Source organism: Rhinolophus hipposideros (genome assembly GCF_964194185.1).
Source record: "Rhinolophus hipposideros genome assembly, chromosome: 6".
NCBI lineage: Eukaryota > Metazoa > Chordata > Mammalia > Chiroptera > Rhinolophidae > Rhinolophus > Rhinolophus hipposideros.
In genome coordinates, this window is record NC_138052.1 from 46583466 (window position 1) to 46605266 (window position 21801).

At 33.0% G+C, this 21801-nt stretch overlaps 1 protein-coding gene and 1 pseudogene across 6 annotated transcripts in view; one reads left to right on the top strand and one right to left on the bottom strand.

Annotated features, from left to right (window-relative positions):
* Positions 1-1092: 1092 nt before the first annotated feature.
* LOC308499220 (ester hydrolase C11orf54 homolog) lies at positions 1093-2037 on the top strand (annotated as a pseudogene). Its single transcript has 2 exons — positions 1093-1599; positions 1751-2037. The product of its transcript is annotated as an ester hydrolase C11orf54 homolog (transcript).
* Positions 2038-2691: 654 nt separating this feature from the next.
* Positions 2692-21801, bottom strand: part of FASTKD1 (FAST kinase domains 1) — a 39494-nt gene continuing 20384 nt past the window's right edge. For 4 of the 5 annotated variants that reach the window (XM_081052411.1, XM_081052412.1, XM_081052414.1 and 1 more), the window contains 10 exons: positions 20295-20405; positions 19226-19357; positions 15057-15543; positions 12779-12893; positions 9330-9458; positions 8396-8527; positions 7912-8025; positions 6025-6163; positions 5243-5357; positions 2692-4740 (listed from right to left, as the gene is read on the bottom strand). In XM_081052411.1, coding sequence (XP_080908537.1) covers positions 4639-4740; positions 5243-5357; positions 6025-6163; positions 7912-8025; positions 8396-8527; positions 9330-9458; positions 12779-12893; positions 15057-15543; positions 19226-19357; positions 20295-20405 — 1576 coding nt within the window. In that variant the 3' untranslated portion in view covers positions 2692-4638. The remainder of the gene's footprint in view (positions 4741-5242; positions 5358-6024; positions 6164-7911; positions 8026-8395; positions 8528-9329; positions 9459-12778; positions 12894-15056; positions 15544-19225; positions 19358-20294; positions 20406-21801) is intronic. The other variant, XR_013993568.1, reaches the window with a different exon arrangement.

Genomic DNA, 21801 nt, shown 5'->3' on the forward strand with positions numbered 1-21801 from the left:
AATGAATGCACTAGAAGGAATTAACAGCAGACTAGATGAAGCAGAGGATCAAATCAGAGATTTGGAAGATAAAGTAGCATAAAACACACAACTGGAGCAGCAAAAGAGAATTTTTTAAAATGAGGACAGTTTAAGAGACATTCACATCATAGGGGTACCAGAAGGAGAAGAGACAAAACAAAGGATTGAGAAACTATTTGAAGGAATAATGACTGAAAACTTTTCTAACCTGGCAAAGGAAATAGATATACAAGTCCAGGAAGTACAGAGGGTCCCAAACGGGATGAACCCAAACAGGCCCACACCTAGACACATTATAATTTAAATGGCAAAGGTTAAAGACAAAGAGAGAATCCTAAAAGCAGCAAGAGAAAGGTAACTACTAACTTATAAGGGAGCTCCAAAAAGACTGTGAGCCGATTTCTCAACAGAAACTTTGCAGACCAGAAGGGATTGGCAAGAAATATTGAACTTGATGAAAAACAAGTATGTACAACCAAGACTACTCTACCCACAATGCTATCATTTAGAATCGAGGGACAGATAAAGAGCTTCCCAGACAAGAAAAAGCTAAAGGAGTTCATTACCACCAAACCAGTATTACAAGGAATGTTGGAGGGACTTCAAGATGGGGAAAAAAATCGAAATTATGAATAATGAAATGGCAATAGCTACATATATATCAACAATTACTTTCAATGTAAATGGATTAAATGCTCCAATCAAAAGACATATGGCAGCTGAATGTATAACAAAACTCTTACATATGCTTCCTACAAAAGACTAACTTAAGATTGAAAGACACACACAGGCAGAAAGGGATAGAAAAAAGTATTTCATGAAAATGAAAATAACAGATGGAGGAGGTGGAGTTGAAAGAGGCAGGATTCCGTTGCAGGTTTCCCTAAGCCATTAGAAGACAGATATGAGAAACACGGTCCTATCTTCAAAGATCACAGTCTAGGGAGAAGAAACAGAGCAAGAGATGGTCACAGAGCAGCAGCTGTTCCGGTTGGGTACACCGTTCACTCCTGTGATAATTAGCCTACAGGAGCTTTATTTGTATATCCTTACACCTAAAGAAAAAAGAAAATGGCATGTGCTGAGTATTCCTTTCATGTGCCAAGTCTAGAAGAGTTTGTTGGAGTTCTGCAGAAGGGGCTAAAGGATAACTTTGCTGATGTCCAGGCCTCTAAAGTTGATTGCTGTGATTTGAGTAGGAGCCATTTACCTTTCCTGTAAAAGGCATCTGTAGGAAAACTAGAATTGCAGAAATAGGAGGTGTGCCTTACTTATTGCCTCTTGTAAAAAAAAAAAAAAAAAGTTTATGATCTAAATAAGATTGCAAAAGAAATCAAGCTACCTGGAGCTTTTATTCTTGGAGCAGAGGCAGGCCCATTTCAGACTCTTGGGTTCAATTCTGAATTTATGCCAGTCATTCAAACACAAAATGAACACAAACCTCCTGTAAGTGGAATTTACTTTGCCCGTGTTAACCCTGCAGATGGAAGATGCCTACTAGAGAAATACAGTGAGAAATATGATTTTGGGTGTGCATTACTGGCTAATTTTTTTGCCAGTAAGGGCCAACCTGGAAAGGTCATTGAGGTGAAAGCCAAAAGAACTGGAAAATTTAATTTTGTGACTTGTATGAATGAGACAGACTCTTGAAAAACATTATGAATATAAGCATGTAGGGATGGGAGGTACTTTTTTAATTTAGAAGGGAAAAGTGAAGGTTTACATTATGCCTGCAGAATTTTCTTCCTGCCCACTGAACTCTGAAGAGGTGAATAAATGGTTGCATTTTTATGAATGAAGGCTCCTTTGGTTTGTCTGTCAGTTTTTGTCTCTAGAGACCCAGGGTTTGATTTGCAATTGGAGCACACTCACTGTTTTAGTCATCATGGAGAAGGTGGACGCTACCATTACGACTCTACCCCAGATACAGTGGAATATCTTGGCTACTTCTTACCTGCAGAGTTTCTCTATCGCATTGATCAACCAAAAGAGACCCATTCATTTGGGAGAGATTAAATCAACTGATATTTAGAAAAAGAAATGATTAAGGACAATTAATTCATACAAATATAAAATCCAAAAGAAGTGATCTCACTACTTACATCCTATTTTTTTAGCCTTTAAATGAAACGTATGTTGACATTACTCTGTATTATTTCATAGATCTACCTGAAAAGTTTATTGGAAACAAAGATACATGATGGAGATGTTCTTCAATATTCTTTTATTCTAAGAATCAGTCCTAAATATAAACATGATCTGGAATTATTTGGTTATTTTTACTACTTAATAGTAACAACTTACATTTGTTTCACATTATTATATTTTTCAAATTAGTCTCACAACTGCTAATTGGATATTTCTGGGTATTAGAAAAATCAATGTTGGAAATTTTCATAGTTGTTGACTCTTTGTACTGAATTTTAAAAACCCATTTTAGAAGTCAGCGTATACTTTTTTCATGGCATAAGGTGGTCAGAGGGAGCAACTTTACCCCTTTTAGTGCAGTTGAACCAGACTCAGTTTGCAATTTGCCTTTCACAAACATTAGCAACTAGATGATTAGCCATGATTTCTCCTTTGTTTGGATTGCCAACTGGAAGCAGTTTGTGTGTGGTAGGTTATTTGCAAGAAGAGAAGGAAAAAGAAACAGCATCAAAATACAACATTGAAGTGAACATACTTTAATTCATAAGTGAGGCTATTGCTAAACATGACCACTGTCTTTCGTAAAATATAAAATTATACTCTTACTAATTATGGTTGAAATTATCTTCAGTTTTCTCCTATAATAACCATTAGCAAAAAATCAACTCTGCAATTTTACTAATGCCAACAATGTACATAATAAATCTTCAAAAAACATTTTTTTTATTGTCTTCTTTGGATGTTAGCTATTACACGTCCTTTGAGTTAGCTATTACATATTAAGTGAGTATAAATCACTAAATGTTGTTTCAAAATAAGCACTAGTTTGTAGTAAAAAAAATGAATAAAAGTTATATTAAAAAATACTGAAAAAAACATAAAAGCTAGGGTAGCAATAATTATACCAGACAAACTAGACTTTAAAACAAAGGCTATAAGAAGAGACAATTAAGGACCCAGTAATCTCACTTCAGGGTTTTTATCTGAAGAAACTCAAAATGCTATTTCAAGGGGGCATGTGCATCCATATGTTCATTGTAGCAGTGTTTACAGTGGCCAACATGTGGAGGCCGCCTGGGTGTCTGTCGATGGAAGAATGAATAAAGAACAGGTGATACATATATACAATGAAATATTGCTCAGCCATGGAAGGGAATGGGTTCTTGCCATCTGTGCCAGCATGGATGGACCTGGAGGGTGTTGTGCTGAGTGGAGGATGTCAGACAGAGAAAGACAGATGCAGTGTGGTTTTGTTTGTATGTGGAATCTATATAACAAAATACAGAAACAAAACAGAAACAAACTCATAGATACAGGAAACATTTTTATGAGAGCGCAATTGGGGGTGTGGGTGAAAGAAGGGAAAGGAATCAAGCAGTACAAAATGGTTGTTACAAAGCAGTTACAGGGATGTAAGGTTTAGCATAAGGAATACAGTCAATAATATTGTAATAACTATGTGTGGTGTCAGATGGGAACTAGATTTGTTGGGGTGATAGATGGGAGAGGGTTGGAGGGCAGGGTATAAAAGGAGAGGGGATTCAGAAGTACAAATTGGTAGTTACAAAACGGTCGTGGGGAAATAAAGTAAAGCATAGGGAATATAGTCAGTGATATGGTAATAACTATGTATAGTGCCAGGTGGGTACTAGACTAGTCATTTCTTAGATTCTATAAATGTCTAACCACTCTGCTATACACCTGAAATTAATATAAAATAATATTGAATGTCAACTGTAATTGATACATTTAAAAAGGGGGTAAAGTGAAGGGGAATAAGAGGTCCAAATTTCCAGGTATAAAACAAATACACCATAGGGATGTAATGTAAAGCATAGAGAATATAATCAATAATATTGTAATAACGTGGTATGGTGTCAGATGTTTGCTGGACTTATCATGGTGATCACTTCTTTAGGAATATAAATGTTGAATAACTTTTGGTGTAAATGGTGTACCCCTGAAACTAATATAATATTGTATGTTAGCTGTATTTTTTAATAAAAATCTTTAAGTAAAATAAAATAAAATAAAATAAAATAAAAATTACACCTGTCAACAATATTCCTAACACCTCCTCTGAATTCTTCTCCATAGCATTTAATATCATCTAAGGTATATTTTATTCATTTATTTTGCTTGACTCCATCCCTGGAAGATATGCTGTATTCACTGCTCTATTCCCAGCATCTAAAACAATTCCTGGCACATAGTACGTACTCAAAGAGGAATTGTAAACTACTTTAAGTTTCTTAAAAGCTACATGTCTTTTTCATTAAGAATTTTAAATAATTTCCCAACCAGACAGAAGACAAAATATTGTGTTGTAAAATGTCTGTTTATTTTAATAGGGATGCAATTGACCTTGAAATTAGTTAATTCTATACTATTATAATTTAACTGAGCCAGGTCACTTAATTAAAATAAATTTATATGTGATACCATATGATAACTAATCTTAAATAAAAACTACAATCGTGATTTGCCTTCTCCAAATATACGTTCTCTCAGGTAATCCATACGAGCATCCTTTGTCGACAGTGCCATAGAATTCCATTCAAAATGAGGGATCTGTAACATAAGCAGTGTAGTTTGAATGGAATTTTTAAGCAACAACAAAAAGCATGACTGACCAGATCTACAGGAACCCTATAGAATTAGTTTACATAAGCATAGCCTCTGAAGCCTTTCTGGAAGCCAAGTGAGTCCTTCCTGACAAAGCCCAGAAGACTTTTTTCTGCCTCACAATTTCTTTCATCCTTTTCCTATAATATCAACAATGAACATTTTTTCCTATGTATCTTTCCTACATTCATACTAGCCATTTTCTCTTATAATTCTATCCATTTTGTGAGATAAATGTACGAATCAACAGATCTTCTAGAGGCAAGAAACAATGCTTTTTATTCTCTTCTTACGTCCTAAATCGAGGATGTTTTGTTTTAGAGATATTTTAATACAATTTTTTAAATATTAAAAAGAGGGAATTCTAGAACTTTAACATTAAAAGGTAACGCATGTACAGGCAAGGGTCTCTAGGTTTTTGAAAGACTGATTTATGTGAGTCTCATACCTGAATTACACGATAGCCCAAAATTTCCAAATGTCGTTTTTTCATAGCAGATTTTCCTTTTAAGTGAGGGATGTTTCTACAGAAAGCTCTTAAATCCAAAAAGTCCAAAGCAATTCTATGTAAGATAAAAATACATTATTCTAAAATCAAAATGAGAAACTGAGTAACTATAAGCCTTTTAGAAACAAGGTTGCATCTTTATAAACTAACAAAAACAAAATTAATATAAATGAGTATAGCTATTATTTTTCTACTTAGTAATTAATGACAAGCCTATTCATTAGTAGAATTACAGTAAATTATAGTAAATATATCTCCATGCTTTCATCCATTTGTTTCTTTGTCAATATATATTTACTAAGCACCCAGCATATGCAAGGAAGGCACTGTGAGGGAAACAAAGATAAATAGACATAGCTTATATTCTGACAGAGAACACATAATATATAGTAAGTAACTGTAATGTAGTGTAAGAAGTGGCTAAGTGCCATCAGAAAAACAGAGAGATATGGAAGCTCCAAAGAAGATACTATTTGCTTCTGCTGAGGTCAACTAGAAGGTCAGCACTATTGTTAGAGAGATGCAAGGCTTTAGACAATGAAGACAATGAAGAATGGATATTAAGGAGAAAAGCACAGGAAGAACAAAAGCACAGAGGTAGAACGCATGAGATAGTTGAGAAGCAGATTTTACTATATCATAAAGCCTTGATAAATGAGATCATTAAATTATGCCAAATTTAACATTTAGATGACAAAATCTGAAACGAAGAAATAACTTACCTTTCAGCTCCTGGCGGCAGCCTTGATCTAACAAGTGGGGTATTTGATTCCCAGTGACTTGCTGGCAGTTTTCCCATAGTTATATTATGGTTTTCATAAGGAAGAGGTTTTTTCCTTTTATCCAAGATACACTCAAAATCTATAAGCAAGTATAGGAATCAACAGTATGAATTAGTACATTCTTACATTATTACAGGTAAAAGTTTAAGATATTTTGAATTGCTGTTGGCTGAACCTGGAGCAATCATTTTGGATCATGAAGTGTAAACTACATGTTGAGGATGGTGGATTATAGTAAAATGGAAGGATCCTGGATCTTTAATATTTGTGGAGCTGGCATCGCAGCCCTGGACATCCTAACTGTAAGGGAGAAGGAAACACACGTTGTTAAGTTCCTGTTATTTGTGGACTTTTGTCAGTCATAACCAAACCTAATACTGGCAAATATAAAACCAAATAACTGAGAGCGTGTGTTTTGTAGTGCAAGATGAGGGTATAAATGACCATGTGGTTCAGCCTCCTGCCAAGTACAGAAATCACATGCACACAGCATCATCTGACCATCGAGCCCCTGCTTGAACATTACTTCACAGGTAGGCCATTTTAATTTTTCAACAAGTCATAAAATACTCCATATATTCAAGTTAAAATATTCTTCCTTTAATTTTTACCATTTTTTATCCTTGAGATAGAGACATCCAATTCTTTCCTATCACAATCCTTCAAAGATTTTAAGTTATGCTCTCCATAAGACTTCTCGCTTTCAGACTAAACATCCTATTTTTTAAAATAAAATTTATTGAGGACTTACTACCCAAGGGTAGCACTAAATGCTTTTCATGCAATATTTGGTTAATCCTATTAAGCAGGAATTATCCCCAGTTTACAAATGAAAAAACTAATAAGGTTCAGAGGTTTACGACCTTGCTCAAGGCTTGAAACCAGTGCAGTCCCAGTCTTCTCTAGTTCTTTCTATGACATGATTTCTAGATTCTTTGTTTCTGTGCTTTATTTGTCACTGTCTCTCATGAAATGCAACACTTAAAAAAAGAATACAATACTGAGATGTGTGTAAAGGACAGAATACAGTGAGACTACCAAGTTTCGTTATTACTAATAATATACTTTAATAATATATTAATAATGAATAGCAATTAATTAATAATTATTAAAACAAATAATTATTAATAAATTAATAATATGCTTTTAAAAAGCATTTTATTTTTGGCAACCACTTACATTATTTATACCTAACCGATAACCCTTTAAAATACCCTTTATGTACACAGATGTTTTCTAAACCTGATTTAGAAAATCTATGTTAATCCTCTTAAAATTTCTTCTTTTCATTTAAGCCTACCAGTTGAATTTAGCAATTTTTTAAAATCTTATGTTGCCATCCAACATATCACTTAGCTTACCAGCTTAGTCACCCACAACTATATAGGAATGCCTCTACCATTACACCTCTAAGAAACAAGATTAACCAGTTTAGAGTTGAGCACATACCTATGGAAATCCTCGTCCATGACAGTAATCCAATTAGTTTGAGATGAACGTAAAACAATGAAATTGACATAAATCATTCCCTAACTTTAGGGCACTAAGTGGAAAGGACATAATCTTATCAAGATCCAGAAATGTCCAATGAATCTAAATCTTGGTTTTACGTACTTAGAATTGGTGAAAGATTGACCTTAAAAATCTTAAAAAGTTTTTTTTGTGGAACAGCAAAATACTGATGGTTACAAAAGTTGGGTCATGTGAACTTAAGGATTCATTGCACTGTTCTTTCTACTTTTGTCTCTGGAAATTTTCAAGATAATGTGAAAATATTAAAAAAAAACTTTTTAAAAATTCCAATTGATGAGATGATTAAAGACTTACCTACTGTGTGGTAATAAGGTGTAAGAATCGAGGCTTTTACACAATTGATTCCTCCTAGTACCTCTGCTAACATTTTGTAAATATGCTGTTTTACTCCATTCATGCTGCCAATATCTTTATGAAAACAAAAATAATTAGTTCACTTAAAGTAAGTTAATCAGTTTTTTTAATGAAAATCATCCAATTCTATAAACTGAAAATAAAAGTTATTATTTTCAACAAGAACTTCAATGTAATAACATATGCAATGACACTAAATTCAGTATAACACAAGTTCTTTGCTCTCTACCATGAGGTTTAGCGTCCTAAATGTTAAGAAATTCTTATAACAAAAATCTCACCTACAAAATAATTCCATTAAATAGATCATGGCACTCTTGGGAACTCTGGTGTCATGGTTAAGGTTTAACAATAATATCATTGTACTACCTAATAATTTACTTTATAATTAAACTTCACTGTCTGACCCAAAGAAAACTCAAACCTTTATTATAATGTTGTTGACAGAAGCGGTCGTGGAACCATGGAATCTGATACTCAGGACATTCCAAGCAGACTGCTCTATTTAATTCCATAAGACGAAACTGGACCCTCATATTTAGAGAGGAACATAGAACTGAAATTAAAAAATATATTAATGGATTTTGATAGCTTGGACCTAGCAAAAGTAATCCATTTGTTCACAGACATTTATCCCCATTATTGGTTGATACTTTTATTCTCATAAAATCATTTCAGTTGTACACACATGCTTTATATTTTTAAAGTATTACATTCAGTGGCATAATTACGACCAACTCCTATATTGTTTCCACTGATTATGAATGTTAAAACTACATTTTTAAAAATATTACCACAAAATTTTCATTGACCTAATATCCCACATGTAGGAATCTATCCTCAATAAACAAAAATGAGGTCAATGATTCATGTATAACAACCATTATTTATAATAATGAAGAATTGGAAACAATCTACAAGGTTACAAATTTTATTATATCCATATAATGGCAGATTATCTAAATACTAAAAAAATCATGATATCAAAAAATATTTAATGGCACAGAAAATTGTTCAACATAGTTCAACGACAAAAGGCAACATACACAAGTGAATATATAAATAATCCAAATTTTCTTTTAAAATACACATAGGTATATAAACATACACGAAAGAGCAAGAAAGAGACACAAAAGCAACACTCCGAACACTTAAAAGCAGTAGTTCCTCTTGGTAGTAAGATTATGAGTAATCTTTTATTTTCTATTTTATAGTTTCCTATATTTCCCAAATTTTCTACCATAAGCAGGAAATACTTTTATAAACAATAAAATTAACATTTAAATGCTTCAGTATAGATAGAACTGAAACTTGGATATAAAGTACAAATGATAATTTAATAAAATCCAGATACATACGTTCAAGTTGGGAATCCAATCTGTCTAAGAATTTGATGTTAAAAATTGTCTTTAGCAGATCTTCTGGAAAATACTCAAGTGTGGCGAAAGAGAAACCAAGAAACACTAACATGAGGGGATCCAGTACAGCTAAAACAAAATTAAGATATTTTTTAAAATTATAATGTACAGCCACCTCACATGTACATAAGCGCACACTTCATTCAGTTAAAACCAGTTTTTAAAAAACAGATACAGACACAGCCTTCACAAAACTAATCTAATATATATTGTTACAATACTATAACAGTATAGTGATGAAGTTTGAGTGGTTACCTTTGTGGGGGGGCTAGATAGAGTAGGAAAGGGGAACAGAGAAGAAGGCTACTGTGGTATATTCTATTTCTTGATCAGTGTACTCCTTTGTTGGGTGAATCAAGTTGTATAAATCCATACTATACAGGATACGTGAACATTTATTTACTATTATCCTTCCATAAAGTTTTTTTTAAATCCCTTGAAAAGAGAAAGAGTTCAAACCTAAGGTTAATAAAAACTAAAAGTTAATAGTATATAAAGGGGCGGCCGCATGGCTCAGTTGGTTAGAGGCGAATTCTCAACAAGGTTGCTGGTTCAATTCCCGCATGAATTGAACTACCGTGTTTCCCTGCAACTACCGTGTTGCTGCGCCCCTGCAACTACCGTGTATCCCCCAAAATAAGACCTAGCCAGACCATCAGCTCTAATGCGTCTTTCGGAGCAAAAATTAATATAAGACCCAGTATTATATTATATTGTATCATATTATATTATACTATACTCAGTCTTATATAAATCTCAGTATTATATTATATCATATTGTATCATATTATATTATTGTTATACAAAACCAGGTCTTTTATTAAAAATAAGACTGGGTCTTATATTAATATTTGTTCCAAAAGATGCATTAGAGCTGATGGTCCAGCTAGCTTTTATTTTCGGGGAAACACAGTAAGATTGAAAACGGCAACTGGACTTGGAGCTGAGCTGTACCCTCCACAACTAGATTGAAGGACAACGACTTGGAGCTGATGGGCCCTGGAGAAATACACTGTTCCCCAATATTCCCCAATAAAATTTTTTTTTTAAAGTGTATATGAAAAGAAGTTATTCCAGTCTCTATGTATTGATGATAATATAATATCGCTCAGAGTGTGTTAGATACCACTGTAAGCACTTTCCAAATTTAAACCTCACTTCAGTATACAGTAGAAACAATTACTATCTCTGCTTTATAAATGAATGTACTGATTTACAGAGAAGGTAAATGACTTGCCCAAAGTCACACGGTTAACAAATAGAGAGTGAGATTTAACCTGGAGGTCCAGCTTGGAGCCTGGACCACTATGTTGTGCAGCTCTGTAGGGATCTCAGATCTCCAGGCTGAGTGTAGACATGTATGAAGCTCAGATCTCCCCTAGCACCTCCTCCCTTACCTGTCACCGAGAAGAATGGTACATATTCCACCATAGGGTGTGAGATAATTTAGCTGACTTGCCTCATCCAAGACACATTTCTGATGACAGCGAAGGGATTATCCAAAAAACTGTATCGCAGCAATATTCTTACAAAGTACAAAACTGACATTAAATATTTTTTTGGATTTTTTTGCTGAGTGTCTTTAATAAAGCAAGATCAAGTCATAAACAAGGTTATGATGATCTTCACCAGCAAAACTGATCTGTCAAAACTAACATTTATTGAAAATAAATTACTCTGAGTTATGTAAAACTGTACTTAAAAGGTCTCAAATAACTTTCCAAACATTCTCAGTAAATCTTAGAAAAAAATTAAAGCTGTACATTTCAACATTTTTCTCATACGTTTAATTTTTTTCAAAAAAATTGTAATATATAAGCCTCTATTTAGAAAACATGGGAGGACATGTACTTTCATTTCCTTCTGGTTTTTGAAACATGACTAACAACCAGGAAAGCACACTCCATTTCAAGTCTCAATTTCAAGTCTGTTTCAAGTCTCATCTTTCTACATATATTTGTAGTAAGTACTAAAACGGGGTATATGTGAATTCACATATGCATACACTTACACATAAACATGGACGTTTTACAATCCCATTTTACTTGTCTATGAGCAGACACAGCAGTACCAGACATGGTTAGACACTATCTGGCCTATAGATCCCATGGAAGTGTGTAGCAAAGTCTATGAGCATGATACTGATATAATTAATGTATTTATAGTGATCTTATACCAGCTTAACTATTAAAATTGACAGAAAAAAACAGATATTACGTATCTCTACATGTGATACAAATATTAGGTACACAGCACCACACACAAGGCATTTTTGCTAAAAATGTTTAATCTGAATCTAAGTAAGCATCTATGACTAACTAACTTCTAGTTTACAAGAAATACTGGAGATAGAAAAGCAAGGTTTTAACAGAAAGCAACCACACAAATCCAGAATGTGCATGATCCATAACAAATAGCCAATCTCTTTTATAAAAAGATAAATGCCAACACAAAAAAAGACAGGGAGAAAGTGACATAACAATTCAACGTTGGTTGCTTTTAAAAGTTATAAAAGACAATCTGGTGAGATTTGGAAAATTTTGATTATGGTAGTATATGGTACTTGTTCATTTTCTTAAGTGTGATGCTTTACTTCCTTATAACCTATTTAGGGCTAACACTTCAAGTGTTTCATCATACACACACAGTAAATGTGGCAAAATGTTAATCATTACTCAAAAGCTTGAGTGTGAGTATATAGTATATAGATGTTTGTTATATTGTTCTTTCAATTTTTCTGTGTATTTGCAAGCTACGGTAACAAAAAGTTGTAGAAGAACAAAAACGTTTCCCCCAAATCGAAATCAAGCAAAAAACAAAACAAAAAACCAAGAACATTCTAGACTATAAGAGACCACAAAAGATAACTATGAAACACAATGAGTCAAACTTGATTGAATTCTAGGTCCAAAATAACCACTCTACACGGTATTTTGGAAATAATGAAGGACATTTACACATGAATTGTGTGTTTATATTAGAAGACTATTAATTTTCTTAGGTGTGACAACAGAATTGTGGTGATATAGGAGGTCATTGCTCTTAAGAAGGTGTATTCCTGAGTAAGAGGTGAAGGGTCACAATGTCTACAACTTACTTTGAAATGGATCAGAAAAAATAGAGCAAGAGGCACAAACAGTAAAGCAAATAGAATAAAATGTTAACAATTATTTGAATCTACCCACTGAGTATACAGGTGTCCCTTGTTGGTTCTTTTCATTTTATCCATAAGTTTGACATTTTTCATAATAATAAAGTTTCAAAAATGGATAGAAACATTTTTTTCGGTATAGAACTCACAGCTATGATCGTTACCCTTTAAATGATGAATATCTCCAACAGTATACTCTCACCCATTCATTCAATGTAGTACCAAACAATATACCTACTTAAGTAAGGATTAAGGTGTTGAATACAGGTTCCGAAAAATTCATCCCTTTGAGGTGGATCATAATTCAAGATGCTGAATGGAAGAATAATAGCAAGGACTGCAAAAGGATGGATCTACATATAAGAGAACAAAAATGTTATAGTTTAAACTTCAGTAAAACAAAATTTTAACCTAATTATTATTTTAGAGTCTTTTTCTAACATGCCTATAAAGTTAAATGAACATGCCTACAGTTAAATGACAAATGTGTCACTATTTACTAATTTTTCTACCCTGCTATGATCTATTTAGTTCTACCACTAATTTCTAGCAAGCCTAAGTGTTAACAAAAAGTACATCAGATTATCCACAAATTAATTTTGTTAGGTATAAAATCCTGTTCCAGAAATACATCAGTCATTAAAGTGAATAGGAAATGGTATCATTAATTTCCATGTCATCAGTGCATTTTGTAGATACATCATATAAGGTAATTAAAGAAGTTTATAATCAGAATTTGTTTTCCTTTTAGTCATTCATTTTTTAATTTCATTATTTACACACTCGTCTAGTATTTAATGACTGCCAACCAATATGCTAAACAAATAAGACAGACTTTCATTTTCATTAGTGAGAAACACTAAGTAAAAGCCTTACCCTTGTATATATACATTTTGTGAGTTTCTTCTCATTTAATCCCAAAAGCAGCACTTTATAAGTAAATTCCAGAAACAAATTTGTAAGAAGATACACTGACAATTTAAGAATACAGTAGGCCCTTCAGCAAAACAGGTTTGAACTCCATAGGTCTGCTTACATGCAATTTTTTTCAGTAATTACTATAAATGTATTTTCTCTTCCTTAGGATCCTCTCAATAACATTTTCTTTTCTCTAGGTTACTTGATTGTAAGAATACAGTATATAAAACAGATATGAGGTCAGACAATTAAGTTCGCAAACTCATCCTAGAAAAAGTGCTACATACCTCACTGTTGAATATCACTATGGTCACCTTCGAAGTACTCCCCTTGGGAAGCTATGCACTGACGCCAGCACCTAATCCACCCTTCAAAGCAATTTTGGGACTCTTTTCCTGGAATGGGCATCAGAGCTACCGTCATATTACCCTTGATGTCCTGAAGGTCATCAAAATGCCTTCCTTTCAATATTTCCTTTATCTTCAGGTGCAGAAAGAAGTCATCGGGGGGCGAGATCAGGTAAGTAGAGCAGGTGTTCCAATACAGTTATTTGTTGACTGACTGAAAACTCCCTCACAGACAGTTCTGTGTGAGCTGGTACATTGTCATGATGCAAGAGCCATGAATTGTTGGCAAAAAGTTCAGGTCGTCTAACTTTTTCACGAAGCCTTTTCAGCACTTCTAAATAGTAAACCTGGTTAACTGTTTGTCCAGTTGGTACAAATTCATAATAAGTAATCCCTCTGATATCAAAAAAGGTTAGCAACATCCTTGCAAAAGTTCGCGAACTTAATTGTCAGACCTCAAAACATACAAAATATGTTAGTCAACTGTTATCAGTAAGGCTTCGGTTCAACAGTAGGCTATTAGTAGGTAAGTTTTTGGGGAGTCAAAGTTATATGTGGATTTAATAATAACCCCCACATTGTTCAAGGGTCAACTGTACTGAAGTCAGTGGATATCTTATAACTTTTTCGATTTTCACACTTTTGAATATGGTTTTTATTTTGTTTGGGGGGTGCATATATTCTTTTCTTAATTATTAGTTTCAGGTATACAAAACACAGTGATTAGACATTTACACACCTCACAAGGTGATAACCCCAACAAATCTACTACCCATCTGACCTCGTACGTAGCTGTTACAATACCACTAACTATATTCCCTATGCTGTACTCCACATCCCATGACTATATATACTTTTAATTACAGTTGACAGTCAATATGATTTTATATTAGTTTTATGAATGTAGTTGTTCTTAAATAGTAAAAGTAGGATTACAGGAAAGAAAAAGGGAAAAAAATCATTCACACTCTATCTTAATATAACCAGTATTGTTTTAAGTATTTCCTTCTAGTCAATGAATTTTGACTATTGATCTTAACAATACTGCAAGAATGAAAGGATGACTGCTAATCTGCTCAAATCTGCAATGCTGAAGAAAGAAACTTTAAGAGGAGGAAAAACAAACTGCTGAACCAGAAACTAGTTTAATTTTTAAACTTCAAATTCCAGTCAAGTTCTCAAAGTACATATGATACACATTTATGCTTTTAGAAGTTGACTATATAAAACTGTGTGACATTTCCATTTCACCTTTTCAATCTGCTGAAGGACCACTGAGGCTATCCTATCAAGTATCAAAGTATTGAGGTAGCTTGTTCTAGCAATAAAAGATGAAATTCCCGCAACATTTACGTAATCAATTCCATCCATCAAACACTGCAAAGTAGCAATTGTTTCTTCAAGAAGTGACTCGACAAACCAGTCTCCTTTTAAAGATTTAAGTTCTTCCCATAACAGATTCAAATTGTTGCATTTTTGTAGTCTCTGATGACCATAGTGATCTAATTTTTGAAGTAGTTTCAGCTGCTTTCCAGTAGTACTCTCCAGATACATGTAATCATCCTGAATCCATCTTAAAACAGATGTGGCCAAACTATTCAGGTCATTTAGGTCACACTGTGGTAAAACTGCTTCAATTCGAGATATCACCACTTCATCTAGCTGAGGAGATGGAAGCATGGAAATAGCATAGACCAGGAGGGATATCTCACTAGATTTGACACTAATTTTCAAATGACTGTAAAGGGGGGGGAAGTAAAAAGAACAAAATTAATACATTGGCAACAAAATACAATGTACATAATTATTAAAATACGAATATGTTATTATTATTATCATTATTATTATTATTATAATTAACAGGTGTGGTAGTCTTAAAATAAAGTTAACTTATTTTAAGAAGGGTTAACTAATTCAAAGATGACAGGTCCACAAGAGTTACAAAGGGAAGCCTTAAGATAATCTAAAGCACACCCTAAATTTTATTATGCAAAAATAAAACCACAGTCTCTGGAAAACAAAAGGTCAGTGTCAGAACAATGTTTCTTTCCAGTACTGTTGCTAGAGACAGAATTTGGGCTGAATTTTTGATACGACCTGTCAGAAGTTGGTATGACCTAGTATAGGCCCTGGCATACAGTGATAACTAAATTAATTATATTAGTTCCTGTCTTATTTCTGCTATATAATAAGTCCAACCTTAAAAAAAGCCCAGAAAACACAGGACATATAATTAAATCCATTCTCTACTCCTCCTTTCCCAATCCCCCACAGTTAAGAGTCCTATCACCAGGACAGCAGTTTTTAAAATACAAATAAAACACCAGGACCTTTTAAAGAATCTTTAGGTTTTGAAGTAGTGAAAGAGATAGTCAAATCTAAATTAAAACAAAATTGAGTAACTTTTTAAAATATTAAATTAATACATTTAAATAATCATTATATTCAACACTAGCAAGGGTGCATTGATACAGGCACTCTCATTCACTACAGTAAACTTTAAAAGTTAGTATAACCTTTCTGAAAAGTAATTTAGCAGTACAGCTCAAAAAATTTAAAACTAATTATGTAATTTGACATGATCAATCCCTGTTGACGAAAGTAGCCTAAGAAAACAATCTAAAATGCAGGGAAAATGTATGTTATGTTATTCATCATATTTTTAATGGGGCTAAAATTTGAAAACAATCTAAATACCCAATGATGGGGAATAGTTAAGTGAATTATGGTAGTCACATGTTGGCTAATATCTAGTCATTAAAAACATTTACAAATAGTTCTAAATCATGTGGGGAAATGCTGATAAAGTTAAGTGGGAGAAATAAATAGCATGAATACCACAAACCATCACATTTATGAACCACAAAAAGATCTCAAAATAATTTTTATATAATATTTGGCCCAGTACCTGACACAAATTAAGTTCTCAATAAGTACTAAATGAATATCTTATTCTAATAACCACGAAAAATTAACACATTGTTTGTATAAAGAAAAGAAAGACCCCAAAAGCTGTATCAGTTTCCCAAATTGACTCAAGGACAGAACTCTCAATATTTGCTAATCTTCTCATAGTTGTCTAAAAACAAACCCCAGGGGCACCAGATGGCTCAGTTGGTTAAAGCGCAAGCTCTTAACAGGGTTGTCGGTTCAATTCCTACATGGGGTGGTGGGCTGCGCCCCTGCAACTAAGGATTAAAAATGGCAACTGGACTTGGAGCTGAGCTGCACCCTCCACAACTAGATTGAAGGACAACAACTTGACTTGGAGCTGATGGGTCCTGGAGAAACATACTGTTCGCCAATATTCCACAATAAAAAAAATAAATAACCCCAACAGACAGAATCTATCCAACCTCCAACTGATGTTATTCCTTGTGATTCTTCCTCAAATTCCAAAATTTACATACGTATGTATTAATTTACAGTACTATCATATATCTACCCGCATGGCTAAAATTAGACAATAAAAGAACACCAAGTGTTGGTGAGGATGTGGAGCAACAGGAATGCTCACATTCTGCTAGTGGGAATATAAACTGGTCCAGCCACTTCAGAAAACTGTTTAGCGGGATCTGCTGGAGATAAACATATGTATAACCTATGAACCAACAATTGTACTTCTTGGTAAATATCCACAGAAATGCATACATATGTCTACTAAAATATATTCCACTAAAATAGACGAGGATATTCATAACAGCACTATTTATAACAGCCCCAAATTAGAATGAGTAAAAAAAAATGTTTGTTACATTCTTATGAGAATACAACAAAAACATAGGTAAATCTCCTAAACATGATACTGAGCAAAAGAAGCCAGAAAAACAGGCAAAACTAACCCATGCAGTTAAAAGTAAGGATAGTAGTTAACCTGGGTTGGGGGTGAGAGAGCAGGGTAATGAGGAGTGGATAGTTTATTTTATGTAGATTGTATTTCAGTACGTTCAAATAAAGAAAACCACATTATTCCAGTACATGAACTCCCTGGGTTCCCCAAATGGTTTCTGGAGCTATTTATGTAAATACTTACGTGAATTGGTTTAAGTAGATTACATTGTGTTCTTTCACACAATCTGTACTGAGTGGGAGAAGATAATTCTGAAGCATAAGCCCTCTGATTTTATGTAACATCTCCCAACTAATTTTTGATAAAATTTTAAACTAGAGATATATAGGGGCTCTCGCTACTGACAACTACTAAACTTCAACACTGTCATATTTGCTTCAAGTCTTTTTATAAAGGAAATAAAACATAGGTAAAGTGAAATCCCCTTTGATGCTCCTACTCCTGTCTTATTTTTCTGTTAACACACCTATATGCAAATAGTATTGTATCATTTAATTTTTTTAAAAAACACTGTGCGGGCCAAATAAATCATGTCTCTGGGCCAGATTATGATAATTTAAAGCATACAATTCTTCATTCAGTGGCTATGCGAAAGTCCATGCTAAATACGGAAAAGGTGAAGAAACAATAATGCTGCATATGTAAGAAAGTTATTTCAAGAAAAGTGTGAACTTTCTTATAACATACTTACTATGCTAAATTCTCATCTGATAAAGTGCCACCTCATATTCCTCCGCTCAAATCCTTCTTAACCGTAATGGCGTATCACTTTGTCAAAATAATGATCATTTTCAATTATATGCCAATCTTTTGAATATAGCATAGAGTCTCATGCCTGGTCTTTCAGAAATCACAGTAAGAAATCAAACTAGTATGGGAAAATGGAAGGGAAAACGATTAATCTGGTTCTAATTTCATTCAAGTCATTATTCTAATCTTTAAAATAAAAATTTTTAATGGAAAATTCCATTGTAGTGTAAAGAAAGTCAATAGAAAACTGAATTAACTTCTTAGTTGAAATATGAATGCTATCTCCATAGAAAAGCAGAGAAGTGTTAATTATAAAGGGAGAATTCCGCATAAAAATACCTTTTCATTATCATTACCCTCACATATTTTATTTTAAAAATTACAAATTAAAAAGTGTAATATGCCTTAAAATGCACAAATAAGCAAACTGAAGGCCCCTAAATATGGTGTTCCCAAATGGAGTTTGGCCTTCATCAGCTCCACTCTTTTCGAAGTTATTCTATTTCTGCAGGAAAGAATGACTTGGCTTTTACTGTTATTCATGCCCTATGGAAATCATACCCAACTGGCCTCATTTCCATTTCAGAATATACCAAGCTTAATTGGCAGAATGGGTATGGGGAAAGATAAGTGTCTTAACGTTTTTAATAATAAGCTGTCCAATTCTTCCTCCAACAGTTCCAACAACTCTATACATAAGTATATAAAACTAGGTTATAAATTAAAAGGATTATAAAATGAAAAATTAAATAACCACTTCTATTAGCTGGGTGCAAAAGTAATTGTGGTTTTTGCAATTATTTTTCACCTTTAATCTTACCTAAGCAATACTTCTCTGAGTTTCACAAAAAGCTCTTTACTTCGGTAATGCAGAAAAATCAATGCTTGAGTTATCTTCAATAACTCACTTGGTTTATAGTCATCCAAATGCTTATGCAGAATTGAAGCAATTCTAAAAAGAATAAAGATAAAACATGTATTATAATCAGTTCATTCATTTATTTATTAAACATTTACTGAGAAGCTCTTTCACACCAGACAAGCTCTGTGCGAGAGAAACAGCAATGAGATAAGGTTTTCTGTTCTTAAGAACTGCCTCAAGATGGCGGTAGAAATGTAACAATTAAAATAGAATAAGTAAGAGCTATCAATGAAGTGTAAATGAAATATTTAATTATCAATAGTAAAAAGACAGAAAAGCATAGTTTTACTTCCTAAATAAAAAAGCCTCCCAGAACAGCCATCAAATCCCACACCCTCACTCCAAGAAAATCTTTACCAAGAGTTACTAACAATTAGCAAAACTGATTTAACTTTCTTCCTTAAATCCACTGGCCCTTTAACAGAGGTGCTTAAAGGCAATGGACAATGCTAACAGGCAGTAAGTTGGAGGAAAAAGGGCAGAGGAAATATTTTTTAAAAGGGATAACAGATAATAAAAAATCATGTACATATGTATAATCTGTACCATGTACTTTTTTCCTTGTTAAATCTCAAATTAACAAAAAAGTCAATATACGGCATGGTAGTTTGAGTTCAAGGTAACAACTGTGGTGTGAAACGATTCAAGTTCACAAAGATGTCAACTGTTTTGCAATAAATGTCCTTTTAAAAAGTAGGGTCCTGCTCTTTATCGCCACTTTCCTAGATTATGATGCTCTGCTTGAGAATAACAACAGAAGCAAATGAAATAAAAAACTATAAACAATTTTAGAATCTATTTTTAAAAAACAAACTATTTAGGAAATAAACAATACCTTAAGTGTTAATTCCTTATTTCTTCAAAAACAACAGCTATATTATAGACAAAAATCGTAATTTTCCCTCAAAAACATAGCTACTTATGAATGACAACTAAACTTAACACCATAAATTTCAGGAAGGACTACTTTTTAATCAAACGTGAATTTCTGCTTTCCATCTCTTCCATTGCTCCTATCACTGCCAAAGCTTGCTGGCTGGTCAACTCTTCTGACATCAGTAATATAGATGATTCAAGTCTAGAAGCAAAGGAAAACATTTTTATGTTGAAAAACTGACAACTAGCTTATAAAAACATTTTTAAAAATAACAGTTGTTAGGTGACAAATAGGAAAGAAATAATACGAACAAAAACTTAATTCAAATATATAATTTCAATTTTCTCTCCACATAATTGGGGAATATAAAATATTATCAAATAAAAAAAGTTTTTCAAAGCAATGAAGGTCTCAGTAAAATCTAAACTGTCTCTTAAAAATACATAAAAGGTTTTTTAATTCATTTTTCAAAATAAGATTACAATGGTTATAAAATACAATGGTTCGGTGAAGTTATTCAGTACTAGAGAGCTAAAGAATTAACAACTGACATTTTAACAATATCCCAATTTTTTAAATTAATATTTGATCAGGAAATCAATATATGTGCACATTAAACAAAAATCTTATATACTAAATACTTGCTGTAACACTATAAACTGAAAATTTACAAAGACAGTCCATTTTGAAACCATCCATCATGCAGTAATAAAAGTATCAAAATATAAGTGTCTTTTAGAATAATTTAGAAGACAAGCCCAAAACATGAAATCTGAGAGTAACAGGATAAGCTAATTTTCTATTCACACTACTCCACATCATCCTTTTCATTAACCTTATCAAACATTTCAAACCCAGCTTCTCATAGCTTTTCCCAACTACCGTGTTTTGCCATGTATAATGCACTCCTATGAATAATGTGCACCCACATTTTTGGCCCAAACTTTCAGGGGAAAAAAATCTTTTTTCAATTCAAATTTTTATTTGTTTATATTTAGGTACTTGTTTTTTGTATTATAAGGGAATTTTAGCATTTATTTTTTAACATTGTACATGGTACAAGAGATTTTATGTAACAAATAATTACAAAACACAAGAACAGATACAAGGTACCAAGAAATTTTATGTACTGGTAACAAATTGAGGGTATTTATGCATCATAGAAGGCCAAGAAGTCTCCATAGTTGGAAGTTTGTCCTAAGTGCAACAAAACTGATTATTGTTTTCCAGGATCCGTATTTTGCATACGGATATCATTATTGATTTCTAGTTACACTTTTAACTTATAAACATAAATACAAAAAAACATTTATATAGATATGGAATACTACCCATGTATAATGCGCATCCATATTCTTCTCTCACAAATTTGAGCAAGAAAAGTGTACATTATACAAGGAAAAATATGGTACTTTAGTCCACATTTTTCTCTATTCTCTCTGCCCATGGCACTTACTATCAATATCACTAATTTGAGTATTTATTCATAAACTATATTGCAGTATCATAGCATTTACATTATTTCAATTATTATTTCTATCTTCCCAGCTGAAATATAAAATCCTTAAAAGGTGGGGCCCAGTTAAGTTCAACTTTT